The following is a 16,998-nucleotide window of genomic DNA, read 5'->3' on the forward strand; positions in this document are numbered from 1 at the left end:
TTGAAAGTTAAATTACACTTTTCTGGCTAAATATTGCTTCAACCCAATGAGCCCTGAGCTATTTTCACATTAATTCATGAAGAGTTCCATCAACTTCAGGCTTTACATTTATCTAAACATAAGATGATCGGGGGGAGAGATTTCTTAAAGGCATGACTCAGGAAAGATCAGAATTGTGGCTGGTGCTGGAACATTGTGACTTATCCATTTGACTAAATGTGTGCTTACTGCCTAATTGATGTCATTGTTTTTATCTTTGACTCTTTGGATGAAGCATATTCTGGAGCGGATCTGTATCAGACATTTTTTTGTGATTTCAAAACCAGATGTCTCTACAATGCTTTGAGCATAATTTCTGCTCTTGACTTTGGTATATGGTAGCTTCTGAAGACATTTGGACTTTGTAACTTCTTCAAGGGAGAATCAGGTGTAGGCAAAGAGCTGTAAGGACAGGTCAAGTTGTGCTGTTTCATTTGATATGCTCCGGCTCACTGCAATACATTCTTTATGAGCAATTCAACTGAGAAGAGGGGATGTGAAATTGGACACTAATTGCATCTTTTGGGCTTGTGATACTTCTTGCCTTAAACTTGTGGCAAACCAAGATCTTGGAAAATGTATGATATTTCCAGTTATATGGCAATCCTGATGAGAATGAGAGAAGTTTCCTTACAATTCTGTCTTTGTTGGCTGGGTCTTAGTCCTCTCTCGAGGTCAGCAAGTTTATGGGTTTTCTGCTGCATCAGGTATTTGCAGGACGCTCAGCTTGCCTTGTCTGCCTGGTATACACACTCTCACTTCCTCTTGCTAATAATGCATACACTATATATTTGCTCTACACAAAATGACAAAAGCAATGTACATTTTGAAGCCCACAGCAGCATATACATGGAGACGCACAGATAAACAGCAGCCCTGTCTGATGGGTTATGTCCTTCCTGTGTGACCTGGCAGCTTTTGTGGGTGATTTAAGAGCTTACCCAATGAGATGAATTTCAACATGGAGCCTGTGACTGCATCCACAAGTAACCCTTCCTCCATGGTTTTTGTAATGTAGCATATTTCATTTGCACATTTGGGTTGTATAATAATGGAATTCCTGGAATATGTTTGAAATTTAGTGTGGAGTTTTTAAGGTTTTGAATAAAGTGTTGGAAAGTGCTTGAATTTTTAATTGCATTCTGATCATAATAAAACTATGGGTTGTGATGTATTTTTAAATTTTGCTTTGGTTTGATTTTAACCCATGGAGAAGAATTATAGACTAATTATTTTCTTGATTGGGGCGATAGTGGATGCCATAGCTATAATCAACATCTATATTATGAAGTGTTTCTTGTTATAAATATGTAATTAACATTGTGTTTTGGCTGTGTGTCTATTCGAATATTCCAAGTTTGAAGTGATTAAGTGATCCTACATTATTTCTATTCCCATGCACAATCATGCCTCATAATTGAACTATTTTTTCCCATTTGAGAATTGCTAAAAATGGTAAAAGATCCTTCTAAAATACCACCTTAAGACACCAAAACCTTGACAAACACCATATAAAAAAATCATGTTGTGATTTAGTTTGATATTTTGAGATTTTTATGTTGTAGACCACAGCTATATTGCTTTGAGTAGCTCAGAAATGTACTGCCCATCACATAAGTATTTGCATTTGGTTTGAGAAAAAGTGTAGGTAACCTGTCAGTTGTCTTGAGCAGTTAATTTGTATCCAGTCTCACAAGTTGATAATCCACCCTCCCCCTAGACTCACAGGCAGCAGCACAGCTGGGTGTTCTGATGTCATCACAGGTCAAACCAAAGTGATAATTTAGTGTCTTATTGGTCCTATAATTTATATTCTTGCCCTGTTCTTTTAGAACAAAGATTGGTCAACCACTGAGGGGAAACTTAGAAACTAAGCATTAAGGGATGCCAGGTACAGTTACAGAAAATAATTTCAGAAGATACACTGCGTTGTTTCAATTCTTGACAGTCTCATGTGAACATATAGTATAGTAAATATGTATATTATATATGGTTCTTTTTTTTTATACTGAGCCCTGGGATTACATAAACCCAGCAACTCTCCCTCAGATGTAAAAGCAGCTGCTTTACCACGGACTGTGAGGATCCTCTCCTCCTACACTTCCTACTCCTCCAGCCCCCCCAGCATCCTCCTCCTGGATTTACTGCACAGTACATACTCGGTGACTGCCATATGGACTCTTGTCTCCCTTTCTGCTTTACAAGGTCATTCTTGTTGTGTTCTTGTCATCTATTGTCATCTGATGACAGTGTCACATTTAGATTTCATTGAGAGGTTGTCGCGTTGCAGGTCGTTATTATCACATTTTCACCCCAAGAGGAGCTTCTCTGCAAGGATTATGGGTACAGTGATGATTCATTGGTTGAGGAGCAGAGCAATGATGACAGTCCCAAAAATAACTCAAGTTACTGAGTTTAGACTAACAGATACAAATAATGTCAGACATAGTGTTTACAAGTGAATGATGGCAAATGATGCCATTCTGTATTACATGGTTGTATGGAACAATTTGGACTGAAAACATTTTGTTTTGAAAAGTACCTTAGCTATGACTAAGGGTATAGATAATAAATACTACTTTTGGAAAGTCAAGACTTCTGGATTGCTGAGATAGAATTCAAACTTTAATTGCTTTGTTGCTTTTTCTGTTAACAACCGACTGTAGTACAAGAGACTCAGTCGTCAATACTCTTGGTTTTTCATTCTGGAAACAGTTATTGGTTTCGGTTTTTGCAGCTTATAACATTTTACAATGTAGGAATTATCTGATGAAAAAGTATATCCGGGCATTGGTAATATGGGACAGTTGAGAATCTTATACATAGACATGGTCTTGAGGTCAATGATGTGCTCTTATACCGTTATTCTTGAAATCTTAAGTGTGTGCCAGTTGTTCCCATGTAGCAAAGGTAAATCCCCTGCTAATCCCCACAAAAGGGCCTCCGCTTAAGGACTCTTCATCATTGTCAGATTGGGAAAAATTTGATTTTGGGGTAGATTTATTAATTTCTCATGAATTTAATGGTGTTTTTTCATTTAAGAAACATAGCCATACTTTTGTAAATATGAACAATTTTTTTGTGTCTGCAAGTCTGTTGTTCTTTGCAAAAATGTGTTGTAAAGTTTTCCATTGCATAATGAATTGGTATGAAAAATTTGGTGAGGAACTGCATGTTTACTCAGTACTGCTGCAACTTAGATTGAAACTTGAAACAAAAAAAAACCTTAGTTGAAAAATGGATTGGCTAGAAAAAAACGTTGAGATTGTTGGTTGAGGATATAATCGTCGAGGGACGGTAGGCCCAACAGGACAGCAGGGCGGCCAATGTTGGTGTCTAACTGTTGATTCACAGGAATGTGTGTGCCAGAAAAGCCATGTGTTAACAAGTAAAACCCTGATTTACTAAGCTCCATCAGCATGACTTATTTGATCTACACACTCTGCACACAGTTAATGATTTTTTTTTCTCTGCCTTCCCATCCCCTTCCCCTTTTCTCTTGTTTACCACACATCTTTTCACAGTCTCTTCTGTCACTGTTCCACACGTTTCTCTCTCCCACCTCTCGTCACCCTGCTTCTTGCTTCTGCATGTGATTTCTTTTATCATTCGTCTCTCTCCCTCCTGAGCTACCTCTACTGCCCCCCCCCCCCCCCCCCCGCCCCAAGCTTCTCTGGCAGGCTACTCATTGCAGTGAGTCAGTATCATGGAGGCAGGCAGCGGGGCTGCCGCAGCGGTGGGGAGTGCAGCACTAGGACTGCTGGGAGCTTCAGCCACGTCCAGCCATGACATCTTAGACAGGTAAGAGCACATGACAAAGCCGGCACACACTCATGTACTGACCCCACCAATTCTTTTCATTAGAGTGCGGAGGGTAGAGAGAGTGTGTGGAGAGGAGGACCACACCTTAGGCTGTGATTTGGTGAGCATGCTAGTTTGTTTATAGTCAGAGTAGGGGGCTCGGAGTGTTTGTGAATGTGTTGTGTGTGAATCCATGCTAACAGAAATCATCTGGTACTCTGTGTTCATGTATGTGTGTGCACTGTATGATTAGACTCACCAGACGTGAGGCATTTGCTGCTTGTAGCTGTTTCCATGAGTGTGCATGTGAGCGTGCACATGCATTTGCTTGAGTGTGTTTTGATGATAGAAGGGGGGTGTTACTTGGCTCCCTCTATGCCTCAAGGAGAAATGACACCAGCGTATGCGCTTGCAGGGGAGGAGGGGGATGCATCGGTAGACGTGACTGAGTGGGTGCTACAGTATAGCTGAGCTGATAGGGTGAGTTTGCACTGTCACCACCCCACCTCCTGTTTAACCCCCACCCATACCCCTTCAACCCATAGCAACTAGGTGACAGCTATCAATAAATGTCACCATGGGATTGCCCTCATTCATTTCTCCTTTATTGACTCAGCCAGTCAACTCCCAGCTACAAACACCACTGCCTCCTTTTGAGGGGCCGCGTATATCAGCTTTCAGCCCCTTACGTCATCACCACAGCTGTATACGCACACCCACATGCCCGTGCACTGTCATCACATGCACTCACACTTACTCACACCAACACCCTCAAGCATCGACACTCACAAAAACACTTACAGACCTGTATTAAATACGCATGCACACTTAAGAGAGGAAGTTGTCCTTAAACATTGCTATCACATGTGCAGACAATAACTGCACACAATCAACATCTTTCCCCACACACTGAGAGCTCTCTCATCACCTTCTATTTGCAGTTGGGATATCACTTATCTCCTCTATATTACATTTGTTACGCTCTCCATCAAAGTGTTCCAACTAATCTCCTACACGTTGTGGGGATCTCCTTTGACACAAACTGTACAGTCAGAGACAGAGAATAAAGCCTACTGCAGTGACTCATTTCACAGTAGTTTCCTTTCTGTTTTCTTTAAAGTCACCTCTTTTTTTTTCAATAGTGAAGGCACATTTTCACCAGAGCTCTCTAAAATAGACCCTTGCCTGCACATGCTGCTGTCCCTGTGTCATCCAAACAGTTAACCAGAGGCTTCCCTCCCCTACATTATTGCTCGGATTTTGAAGTGGCTTTATTCCCACCACTGGATTAGTTGTGTGTGTGTGTGTGGCTTTACAATTGTACATCTGTCTGTGTTTTTGCAAATGTGGGCTTTATATTATCTTTAGTTTTTTTGGGCGGGGGGATTACTGTGAAGGCTGATAAGCCCCCCACCTGCCCCTTCTACACCACCCCTCCAGACCTGAACTTGGTCTAAATCCTGCACCGTGGTTACCATGGCAGCGGTAGCTTAGCATACATTAGAAAGTCGTCCAACATTACTACTGAGAGTGAGTGCAAATAAAGAGACAGGAAAACAAGATAAAGAGGGAGAATCCAAGAGCAAAAAGGACAGGGGAACTTGTTTTTGAAATTTTGAGATTATCATTGTCACTCTGTTTTATTGATAGTTTGTATTGGAGATAACAGAAAGGGTGCGGCTATTAGCACATCAGAAAAGTTGTTGGGGGGGAGTCCTGGTGGACAGGTTTGGTTGAGTAGATTAACAGCCAGGGCACAGGAGGGCAGATTTTGGAAACAAGTCTCTCCAGCAGGAGGATAAATAGAGAAAGGGAATGAAAAGCTGTAAAACTCTATGGCGTATGTAGTTCCCTAATCCAGTAAGACTGATGATTGGACAGCTAAGCAGTGTTCTGCAGAAGGAAACCCATGCCAGCCACCAAGGTCTACTAAATCTACAGTTAAATAAATCATGCAGGTGCCAAGGTATGCGCTGGCTGCTTGGGGTAAAGAATTCCAATTATGCTTAAAAGCAGCTGATTTCAGGTTCATTGTTTGTTGTTTTAGGATCCTAATTGACAGTAAGCTAAGGGAGATGTGATGAATGAGCAGATTTACAGCGGTTATTATCTTCTATATATCTGGGGTTCCATCTTCACTCTCTTCTTCTTTAGAAGAGTGACTGTTCTCATCAGCATGAATTGTGTTTTCATGTTGTGGTCAAGCAAATTTTAAGCATTCTTTGGAAATGTTGCAAGAGGGGATGCGCATTAGGTCTGTTTGAGATGAAAAACAGCCTTGTAATGTAAGAAGATGGCAGTAATATGAGCATAGAACCCTTTTCTATGAAATAGAGGATTTTTTTTTAATATTACAGTTTCCATCAATGTTTTCTTGCATGATATTTTAAAATACACACAGAGAGGAAAATACAACAGTATGCACAGATGCTCCATCATGCTGTAGGGCCCACCCTTTGCTTTGCTTCCTCTGCTCCTTAAATAGGACAATATGCAGATTACACATTAGCCTGCACAGTCACATAATTATGCACAGGTGCAAAAAAACCCGATAAACTGTCAACTAATCTATGTAGAGCAACATCATAGTCAGGTCACCATCCGCTGGTGACTCCCCTGTCTTGCCAAGATGGGATATGAGCCCGACGGGTAGTCCATCAGCTGCTTAACTAGGCCTGGGCGATACATCGATTCTATCGATTAATTCTAGTTTTTGTTGTGGACAATTCAAAAATTTTTTTTTATCTTTTTATTCTTCTTGCTATGGCGCACCTTTTGTCCCCCAGGAGTTTCCATAGTTTTCCCCCTCACCAATCCCCCTTGTTTCCTGTGTACGCATAGCAGCAACATGGCTAATGAGAGCGAGAAGTTTGTTTCTAAGAAAGGAGTAGTATTGTCAGTAGGGTTGTCAAAAATATTAATTTATTGATTAAATATTGATTTTGAAAAATAAAAAAACGGTACAAAATGACTTTTCCATAGTATCGATGTATCGATACTCTACCTGCCTGTTTACACATGCACTGCCGCCGCCAACACACACACAAACAGACAGAGCGCTGCCCTGGGGAGCGAGCCATCGTGCAGCAGCCCCTCCCCTCCTGCCTCGTAGAGACAGAGACACTCGCTTACACAAACACCTGCTCTATATGTGTAAGCTGCCATGAGTTGGCATCTGCAGGACCTTCGCAACCAGTTTTAATAAATCAACAAAACAGCAGAAGTGCTGTTTGGAGGTTCTTTGGATTTGAGTCGGATGAACAAGAAAAGCCAAAGGACAGCAGCAAGCTGACATGCAAGAGATGCAACAGAACTGTGCCGACAAAAGGAGCAAACACGACGAATGTAGCAAAGCACCTCCAAGGCAGACACCCGGACCTGTATAGATTTAGAGGTACAGAGGTTGGTAACAGTAGAACTTGAAGTATGTGTTACCTAGAGTTATCACATCTATTAGTGTTTACTTTAACATGTTGTCTTGTTAGCGAGCGGTAGCTCAAGCTAATCGTCGGTCGGTTACATATATTAAAACTTAGTTGCACACTGTTAATGTGTAAAGAATAACTTGAAGAAGTTCTCTTCCTCAAGAATAAAGTTCTTTATTTTTCTTTAAATAAAAAACATCGCGTAGTATCAAAATCGAATCGAATATCAATATTTTTCAAAATATCGTATCGAAGTGTGAATTCCAGTATCGTGACAACACTAATCGTCAGTGGTTTGGAACTGGTTTGGGTTTTTGGCGACAGACGTTGAACAAGTGACTGCATGCTGCAAAAGGCAGCAGCACAACAAACTTATTTCAGCATCTAAAACAGAGGCATCCAGTCAAGTGGGAGAAATGCCGCTCTTTGCAGGGGAACAAGACCTCTATAACCGACAAACTCCCACGAAAAACAGCTTAACTTGGTGGAATCATTTACCCATGGGACCTTGTATGATAAGAAAGGGGCACGATGGAGAGCAATCACTGAAGTGGTCGCTTAGCACATCACGAAAGATATGGTACCCTTATATACAGTGGTTATTTAAGTTTTTGATAAGAGCAGAACTTGTTTTGAGTTCTCTCTGTCCCTTCCACTTCTTATTTTCTTAACAAAATTGGGGAAAAAAAACGTGAATTGAATTTTTGTGAAAAAAATCTGAGATTTTATTTTTAGTCCATATTGCCCAGGCCTATGCTTAACTTAAAGTGGACACGGTATCTATTCTGACCAGGAAACTGTGAAAACACAAAAGTCAATGTTCAGTATGGTTGCTTCCCTTTTCCTTTTTTTGAGCATTTTATGTTTTTTTCATCTCTTTTCTAGTTTATTTTCATAAAGATCAATTCATCTGTCCTAATCTGCATGTTGTACACCCAAAGATCTGCGATTTCAGAGGATGACTGACTACATCAAGCTTAGAAGGCCAGTGCTCTTTGACACATTACTAAAATATTTTGCGATGAAGAGGCTCTCTCTCTATTGTGAAGTGATTTCCCACTTACAGGAATTAATCTACTGGTGTAAGCAAACTTAAACTAACAGCGAGCTTGGTTTCATGCTCGGGTTACATTCTTTATCTTCATGGGAATACATTTTTAATTCTCATGGTATGGCAACCTTAAACTGCACCAGTAAAATGAGGTGTTTTTTATTTGATAGGGTCCCAACATTGGTACACAATCACAAGTCCAGACATGATTCTCAACATCTCTGAGCTTTCCACACTAAGGCACCCTTGGAATATTGCAAAGTAAATAACCTGAAGCAAAAAAAAAGTGTCCTGCTTTGCTTCAAACATTTCCATAAACATGTTGATTAAATTCTTATCAGAAAGTGGCATTACAGTACACAGTTGCTTAGAATGGAAATTTTGAAATGTTGGCTGAGTCACAACATTGCTTTAATTTTTACCACTGAAAATTGACCATTTTCTTTTCATCTAGTTCCTGTGTGTATGTGTGTGTGTGTGTGTATATATGTGTGTGTGTGTGTGTATATATATGTGTGTGTGTGTGTGTATATATGTGTGTGTGTGTGTGTGTGTATATGTGTGTGTGTATGTATATGTATATATATATGCATATATAAAATGTATATATAATATATATGTATATATATGTATATATGTGTGTGTGTGTATGTATATATATGTGTATATATATATGTATATATATGTATGTGTATATATATGCGTGTGTGTGTGTGTATAGTCATTCATAACAGAGTGTCCAGTAGAAAATCATAACTAACTCCTACATTTGGGGTTGAATCTAATCAGATCTGATGTACTGGGCCAATCCAGCCATTTTTCTTGTTGCTAATGCTTAATTAGCTAGACACAGACTCTCATCTTGGGGCTAGGATGCATTATATGCAAATCATAGCACAAGCAACAAGATAAAGTAACGATTTCACACACAATGTCAGACACCTGCATCTGCTGTGAATGAAAGAACTTTAGTGTCTCTATAAGAACCAGGATCTAAGTCCAGATCCTCAGTGGTGAAAAACATGAAATGAGGTAAAGCACAATAGTATATAACCTTATAACCTGCTGTTCAGCCCCCCTAATATATGCACAAATGGGAAAACACACACTCACTCTCACACACACACACACACACACACACACACACACACACACACACACACACACTCCTCAAGGGCCACGCACAGAGAGGCTTTAAGTTAAGATAAACTTACTCCATTATCAGTACAGCTGACAGAAACCAGCCAGTTGTACCTGAGTCCTTACTTATTATAGTGGTAATTTATCCATGACAACATGCTGTCCATTAGTTCCATGGGAACTCTATCAATTCATGGCAGAGAAAAACACCTCCACAATGATGTGCAGTGATAGCACCTCGCTAACACTTTTAGGAGCATCTTTATTGTGTTACTCTGGCAGTGGAATATACTCGGCACTCCCTTTCACACAGCGGCTTTGAATCTTTGAAATGTGCTATACCAATCCAAGTTATTATTATCACTATTCAGTATCTTTCTTTGAAACTGTGAAATAGGGCTGTGCAACCCAGCATGTCATTGCATGAATGACTTGATTCGTATGTCTACCGTAACCCAGACGTTTAACCTTTGAACTAATAACATTAACCTTACAATGTTAATGGTTGGTTAACCAGTAAATGGAGACATCCCCATAGCTATTCAACTGTTACGTTTATACATAAGCTGGTTGAGTAACATAGCCCTACTTGAATTGTGTGATATGTTTACCATATCAGATCAAATTGGATCAGTATTGGCAGACTCTTAGTATGAAAGAACTGGAATGGTATCAGGGTAAAAAAAAAAAAAAACAACGGATCAATACATCCCTACCTTTGATATGTTGAAACTGCACCTAGGTCAAATGCTAGCATGTGCTCTGAATCAGTAGCCATTTGGTGAATGTTACACACATTGTGAACAGATAAACTAAAAACAAAACAACTGAGAAGTCTATCAAAATTAGACTGCTACCACTAAAAATCAAGTTATCAGCAAGAAGGAATGATAGTTCCTTCAGCTGATAAATCAACAGAAATACAAGACTGATTACTTCCTAAAATGTGCCTGAAAACAATGTGTGCCATGAGCTACTTCAACTGTGACATCTGTTTTTTGACAAGGTAAACAAGGATAAATTTTTTTTCTTAAAAGGCTGGCCCTGGATTTTCTTGGTGGAATTCCCTGTTTTGGTGCATCCGCTGTACCAGCAGATGGGCTCCATTCAAATTGAATGAGAAGGCAGTATCAGTGTGAACATGGCTGAAAGCAATGTTGCTGCTATAACTAGAAAAAAAAAACCCCACACAAACAAAAAGACATTTTTACTTATTTCTTGGAAGAGGTTACCCACATGTCTTCCACCTTATATTGAGTTATGCTAGCTTGAATAGGGTGCAGCATAGAGAATGTTTTCAGTATAAATACTTCATCAAAGGAACACGATGCAGACAGAATTATTGCTCATTGTTGAACACACCATCATGCAGCAGATCCTCAGCAGTACCCTTGTTTGCTCCTCTGGTGGATCCAATCAAAACATAAAAGGCAATCTCTGGTGAGGGCTTATATTGTCCCCAAAGTGTGTACAAGTTCCTGTATGCCTTAACTGTAAATGTATATTATCTGGGTTTATAAAAGTCAATATCTAGTCTAGTCTACAGGGTGACAGAAAATCTATCCTGGATGTTTCCTGGTGTCTCAATTAACTCTTCGTTTATGAAATCCTCTGCACTCAGCTCATTAAACTTAGTGCTCCACAATATTAGTGGGCAAATAGTGGAGAAATTAAAGGTTTTGCAATCAGTTTGCATGTTAGATGTTTTGGAAGAATGAGTTGTTTAAACATGGGACTAAATTGATTAAAATTATCCTTGGAAGTATTGGATATTAAAACAAACACACCAAAACAACTTTAGAATAGGTTGAATACATTCCTCTTTTTTTAACTTTACTTGCAATCAATGCTTCATCAGAGCCATGCTGCTATTAATTAAACAGTAACTATCACTTCTGGGCACGAAGTCCGAGCTTAAGTCATGCTGAGTGAAAGAATAACCATTGTAGTCAGTGACTGTGACAATGTTGACTCATCTTTGTAAGTTTGTACAAATAAAAGAATAATATTAATGGAGACATAGGTTTTAATTTTTTTTCGTGAATCCCCGAACTCTAGCACTGACTATATATTTACAAATATCTTTTGAGCAGTTTCTCTTTTGTTGGATCATAGCAATTAGTCAATTCACTGGTCTTAATGGTCTGATGACAAAGTGTAATAGAAACATGACTAGCTAGTGCCATATGCAGGACAGCTAGACTGCCACGGTGCCATAAGAGCGAAACGTCTGGCTGACTGCAGAGGCTTCAGCGTATGGATGAGATTCACAACATGCACACAGTCGAATAAGCTCAAATTTCGTTGCATTTCCTATGAACTGCTTCTAATCTGTTTATTCTTTTCTTGTTATCATCACCTTTTGCCCTTTAAGGCTTTCTCTGTCAATGTGGAAATGATCTGTGTGCTGTCCTCAATGGATTTTCTTTTGATTATTTACAAAGGACAGGTTCAATTCATTGTTGGGATCTGCAGTCCATATGAAACGATCTGTTCCATTACTATAAACTCTCACAAATGAAAAGATAATTATTTTAGTAAATGTCAACACAACAGAAGTAATTCGAAAAAGGTCAAGTAAAAGTTGGAAGAGGAGAGAAATGCAACATTGATGGACTGATGTTTCTGCGTTACATTGATGCATTAGGATTGGTTGCTATTGATTCAGATAGATGGATAATTTACAACCCTAAAAACAGTGCAGTGAGTTATCTTGTTTCCAAACACTTTTTAATCTACTTTAGTATCTAATTGTCTTTTTTTTAACCAGCTGTCATGACACACATAACATTATCAAAGTCTAGTTAGTGTGAGACTACAACTACAATATGTTAGTCTGACTAAAATTGTACTTTTCATAGTTAAACACATAAGAATGACTCACAGAAAGATTGCTGTTGGGAATCTAATTACTCTGACACTCTCCCCAAATTTGCCTTGGTGTTCCGAACATGTCCTGTGGGTTCCACTGAGTGGAACAGTGAAAAGTCGAAGAGGATATTATTGTGGCTGGCCAAACTAGGGCTGTCATGACAAACTCTACTGCAACTGTGCATATGTGTGCAGATGAAAAAAGAAACTGCCAGCATTTCATGTAGATGTGAATGTGAGTTTTGTTTTGCACTGAAATTCGGTATTAAGTGTAAGTTTTGATATAAGTTATTTAGGGCTGCAGCTATAGATTCTTTTAGTAATCGAGTAATCTATCGATCTATCGTCTGCCTCTGCTTGGGTCTGGGTCGCACAGGGGCAGCAGCCTCAGCAAGGAAAACCCAGACCGCCTTCTCGCTGGCCACTTCCACCAGCTCTTCCAGAGGCGTTCCCAGGCCAGCCGAGAGTTGTAATCCTTCCAGTTTGTCCTGGGTCGACCCTGAGGCCTCCTCCCGGTTGGACATGCCTGGAAAACCTCCTGAGGGAGGCATCCAGGAGGCATCCTCACAAGATGTCCGAACCACCCCAGCTGACTCCTCGTGACATGCAGGAACAGCAGCTCTACTCTGAGTCCCTCCCAAATGACCGAGCTTCTCACCCTATCTCTAAGGGAGTCCAATATCTGGAGCAGAAGTCACTGAGTCAGTGAAGCAACTCCACGGTGACAGAGGTCCAGGGGTGGATGAGATCCACCCTGGGTGGATTTGTGGGGCTGCCTTGGTTGGCATGTTTCTGCAACATTGCGTGGACAACGGGGGCGGTGCTTTTGGAGTGGCAGACCGGGGTGGTGGTTCCCATCTTTAAGAAAGGGGACAAGAGTGTGTGTTCCAACTATTGGGGGATCACACTCCTAAGCTTCCCTGGAAAGTTCTATGCCAGGGTACTAGAGAGGAAGGTCAGGGCAATAGTCGAACCTCAGATTGAGGAGGAGCAGTGTGGTTTTTATCCCGGCTGTGGAACCGTGGATCACCTCTTGACCCTCGCTAGGGTGCTGAAGGGGGCATGGGAGTTTGCCCAACCAGTCCGCATATGTTTTGTGCATCTGGAGAAGGCTTATGACCGTGTTCCCAGGGGCACCCTGTGGGGGGTATTCCTGGAGTTTGGGTTGGATGGCCCCTTACAAAGGGCTGTTGAGTCTCTCTACCCGAGGGAGTGAGAGTCTGGTCTACATTGCCAGCAGTAAGTCAGACTTGTTCCCGGTGAGGGTTGGACTCCACCAAGGCTGCCCTTTGTCACTGGTTCTGTTCATATCTTTTATGGACAGAATTTCTAGGTGCAGCGGGGTGGTGGAGGGGTTGAGTTTGGTGGCGGGAGGATGTCATCTCTGCTTTTTGCAGATGATGTGGTCCTCTCTAGGTCCATCAAGCCACGACCTCCAGCTCTTGTTGGGGCAGTTCGCAGGTGAGTGTGAAGCGGGTGGAATGAGAATCAGAACCTCCAAGTCTGAGGCCATGGTCCTCAGCCGGAAAAGGGTGGCCTGCTCACTCCAGGGCAGGGAGGAGGTCCTGCCTCAGATGGAGGAGTTTAAGTATCTCGGCGTCTTGTTCATGAGTGAGGGTAGGATGGAGCGGGAGATTGACAGGCGGATTGGTGCAGCATCCACAGTGATGCGGGTGCTAAACCAGTCTGTTGTGGTAAAGAGGGAGCTTGGCCAAAAGGCGAGGCTCTCGATTTACTGGTCAATCTACGTTCCAACCCTCACCTATGGTCATGAGCTTTGGGTAATGACCAAAAGAACAAGATAGCGAATACAAGTGGCCAAAATGGGTTTCCTTCTCAGGGTGGTTGGGCTCTCCCTTAGAGATAGGGTGAGGGACTCAGAGTAGAGCTGCTGCTCCTCAATGTCGAGAGGAGTCAGTTGAGGTGGTTTGGGCATCTGGTGAAGATGCCCCCTGGACGCCTCCCTCAGGAGGTTTTCCAGGCTTGTCTGAGTCCATGCAAAGATAAGAAGTGCTTGCACCCAAAAAAACATTTTCCGTTAGCCATTTTGAGGACAACACCGTTGCTCTGTAGTCTGCACTGTATACTTCCATGGCAGAGTGGTGTGGGTGGCTACACCACTGGGCATTGAGACCAGGGCCAGGTGATTTGCCATGTATGGAGCTTCCCCTGAAGTTGTAATGTAAAAAAATAAGACTTTTGAAAAAACTCTCCTAATCCGAGCTTTTTCAGCAGTGCAGAGCTACCTGAAACTGCCCCCGGGGATTACTTTAACACACACCTACCTCATGATATGACACTTCCACATTCTCTATAACAAGCATCCAACTTTTTAAACATATTCACAAATCTGAAAAGATGGAAAAGCATAATGTCACCTTAAAACATAATAGACAGACTATTACATGTATGAGTTTCCATTTTATTTAATTGGTATGTCCGTACAGTGGTTCAGTGGTCCGCACAGTGGTTCAGTGTTTAGTTCTGTTGCCTCAGAACAAGAGGGTTCCAGGTTCAAACCCAGGGCATGTTCTCCCTGTGCCTGCGTGGGCTCCCTTCGGGTACTCCGGCTTCCTCCCACAGTCCAAAGACATGCAAGTTAATCACAGACTCTAAATTGACCGTGGATGTGACTGTGAGTGTGAATGTTTGTTTGTCTCTATGTGTTGGCCCTGCCACGGACTGGCAATCTGTCCAGGGTGAACCCTGCCTCTTGCTTGAAGTTAATTGGAATAGGCTCCAACCCCTGGCCTGACCCTTAACGGATAAGCAGTATAGCAAATGGATGGATGGATGGATTAATTGGTCCATGTATTTTTCAGCTAGTTGGTTTTCTTGCATTGCCAGTATGGATGAGGGATAACAAGTATCCTGCCTTAAAGCTTCTGTCTTGGTTGTAAATCAGTAAGATTTAAATCTGCAAACCTCTTGAGCTCCTTGTGTGATTTTCTTTCTCTTCTTTATTTCTACTCTCTACAGACCTTGCCAGTGGTTGTCTTCAGCGACCTCTAAACCAAACTTTAATTTCACCTTCAAAAATTAGGTTGTCATTGTGTCAGCCAGAGGCTGCTAGTGGCTATTTGTTTCAAATTGAAGTGACATGCACCCTAAAATAGTCTTACTGCCCGTTATTAGGGTATTAGCCTAGATGTGCTACTCGTCATTTTGAAAGTGTTTCCCAAAACAAGAATAAACCAACACGGTTAACAGCAGGGTTTTCTGGGACTGCATCATCAATCATGTTTGTTTTTTTTCATGAACATGTTTTACTGGCTTAGAAATGTTACTTCTCAAAGTAAATGGTTTGTCATGATAAAAAGTGTTCACTTGCTCTGAAGCTGCCTCTTCTCTCCTTACACACCACCAGTACAATGTAATCCAGTAGACTTTGGAAGGAAGGGTCACATTCTCATTTACTGAAGTAGGGTACAGAATTGAAACAAATGAACACCTCTAAGAGTTGAAACATTTCCAGGTAGTTGTTTGAAAATATGATTCTCAATAAAAGTGAAAAAAAGATCAAACAAAAACAACACGATTAAGCTTCTACATTATGTACCTACACCACCAAATCTTGATGTACTTCCAAGTATGAATATTTTCCTTTTAGGCTCAATTTAAACTTCATTATTACAATGATTTCAAAATAAATATTGCAAACAAAATTAATTTTGAGTCAATTACTAAAGAAAAATAGATTATTACACTACATTGAAAGGGGAAATCGATAATGTTGATTGGAGGATTTATACAATGTCACTATTTTAGTTACTCATTTTGAGTTACTTTTTTTTTTAGATTAATCATATTATTAGAATAATTTTTAGAGTAATAACTTAGACTTTAAAAAGGGTATCAAAGGAATGGAATAACATGATAGATGGTTTCTCTTATACACAGAGCCAGAGGTTTGTATTCATCCTCCCTCCACAGCAACGTATACCTAATGAAGCGTCAGCTAAATTTAATGTGAAAGTTTTGACAATCTTACACAATTTGTGTTGAGTAGCAGTAGTTTGGATAAGCAGTTCTCAAGAAAGGTGCAAACAGCAAAACCAGAGGCCTAGAAATTGGTAAGTCTCCAACGGGTATGCTTCAACCTAAGTAATAAGGATGAACTTGTAACTTTCTGAAAGTGCTCAAAAAATACTGTAGAAGTACCAACTTCAGTAGAATTCAATGCTGTTAGATTTGACTACATTAGATTGAATAGGCATACCTTAAGAATTAGCTAGTGAGTGTTGTCTGCTCATTACGCTAATGTGTCCTTGGCTTCATAGTCTTCACTTCAAGACATCCGAATGGTCAGAAGACAGGATTGAGCCATTTAAGTGGTATCTTGGCTTTCTGAGAGGTGGTCAGTACCTCTAGTGTAATGGTTATTGTAAAAACCCACGGTTGTCATAGTCACAGTCTAAAAGAATTGTGGTCTCCAACAACATCATATTTGTTGGCACACTGTTGCTGCTAGACTGCAATACAAACACAACATAGATATAGAGGGAAATTAAAAAGACAGTCACTCACACTTTAATTCCCAGCAAATAGATGAATCACATGATAAATGATACTCAATTTGCAAAAACAGTTTCAACTTAACCAACTACCCTTCCTCAGCCTCATTGGATATGTCTTTAATTGGACCAGTGCCATAATGATCTCTGACTGGTC

At 40.7% G+C, this 16,998-nt stretch overlaps 1 protein-coding gene across 4 annotated transcripts in view; it reads left to right on the top strand.

Moving 5' to 3' along the window:
* The window catches only part of arhgap32b (Rho GTPase activating protein 32b), a 123,961-nt gene that overhangs the window by 30,569 nt on the left and 76,394 nt on the right, over window positions 1–16,998 (top strand). For all 4 annotated transcript variants that reach the window (XM_086225830.1, XM_086225833.1, XM_086225834.1 and 1 more), the window contains one exon: window positions 3,564–3,840. In XM_086225830.1, coding sequence (XP_086081956.1) covers window positions 3,746–3,840 — 95 coding nt within the window. In that variant the 5' untranslated portion in view covers window positions 3,564–3,745. The remainder of the gene's footprint in view (window positions 1–3,563; window positions 3,841–16,998) is intronic.

This window comes from Aulostomus chinensis, chromosome 15 (genome assembly GCF_037954235.1).
Source record: "Aulostomus chinensis isolate RoL2024-O1b breed Wild chromosome 15, RoL_Achi_v1.0, whole genome shotgun sequence".
NCBI lineage: Eukaryota > Metazoa > Chordata > Actinopteri > Syngnathiformes > Aulostomidae > Aulostomus > Aulostomus chinensis.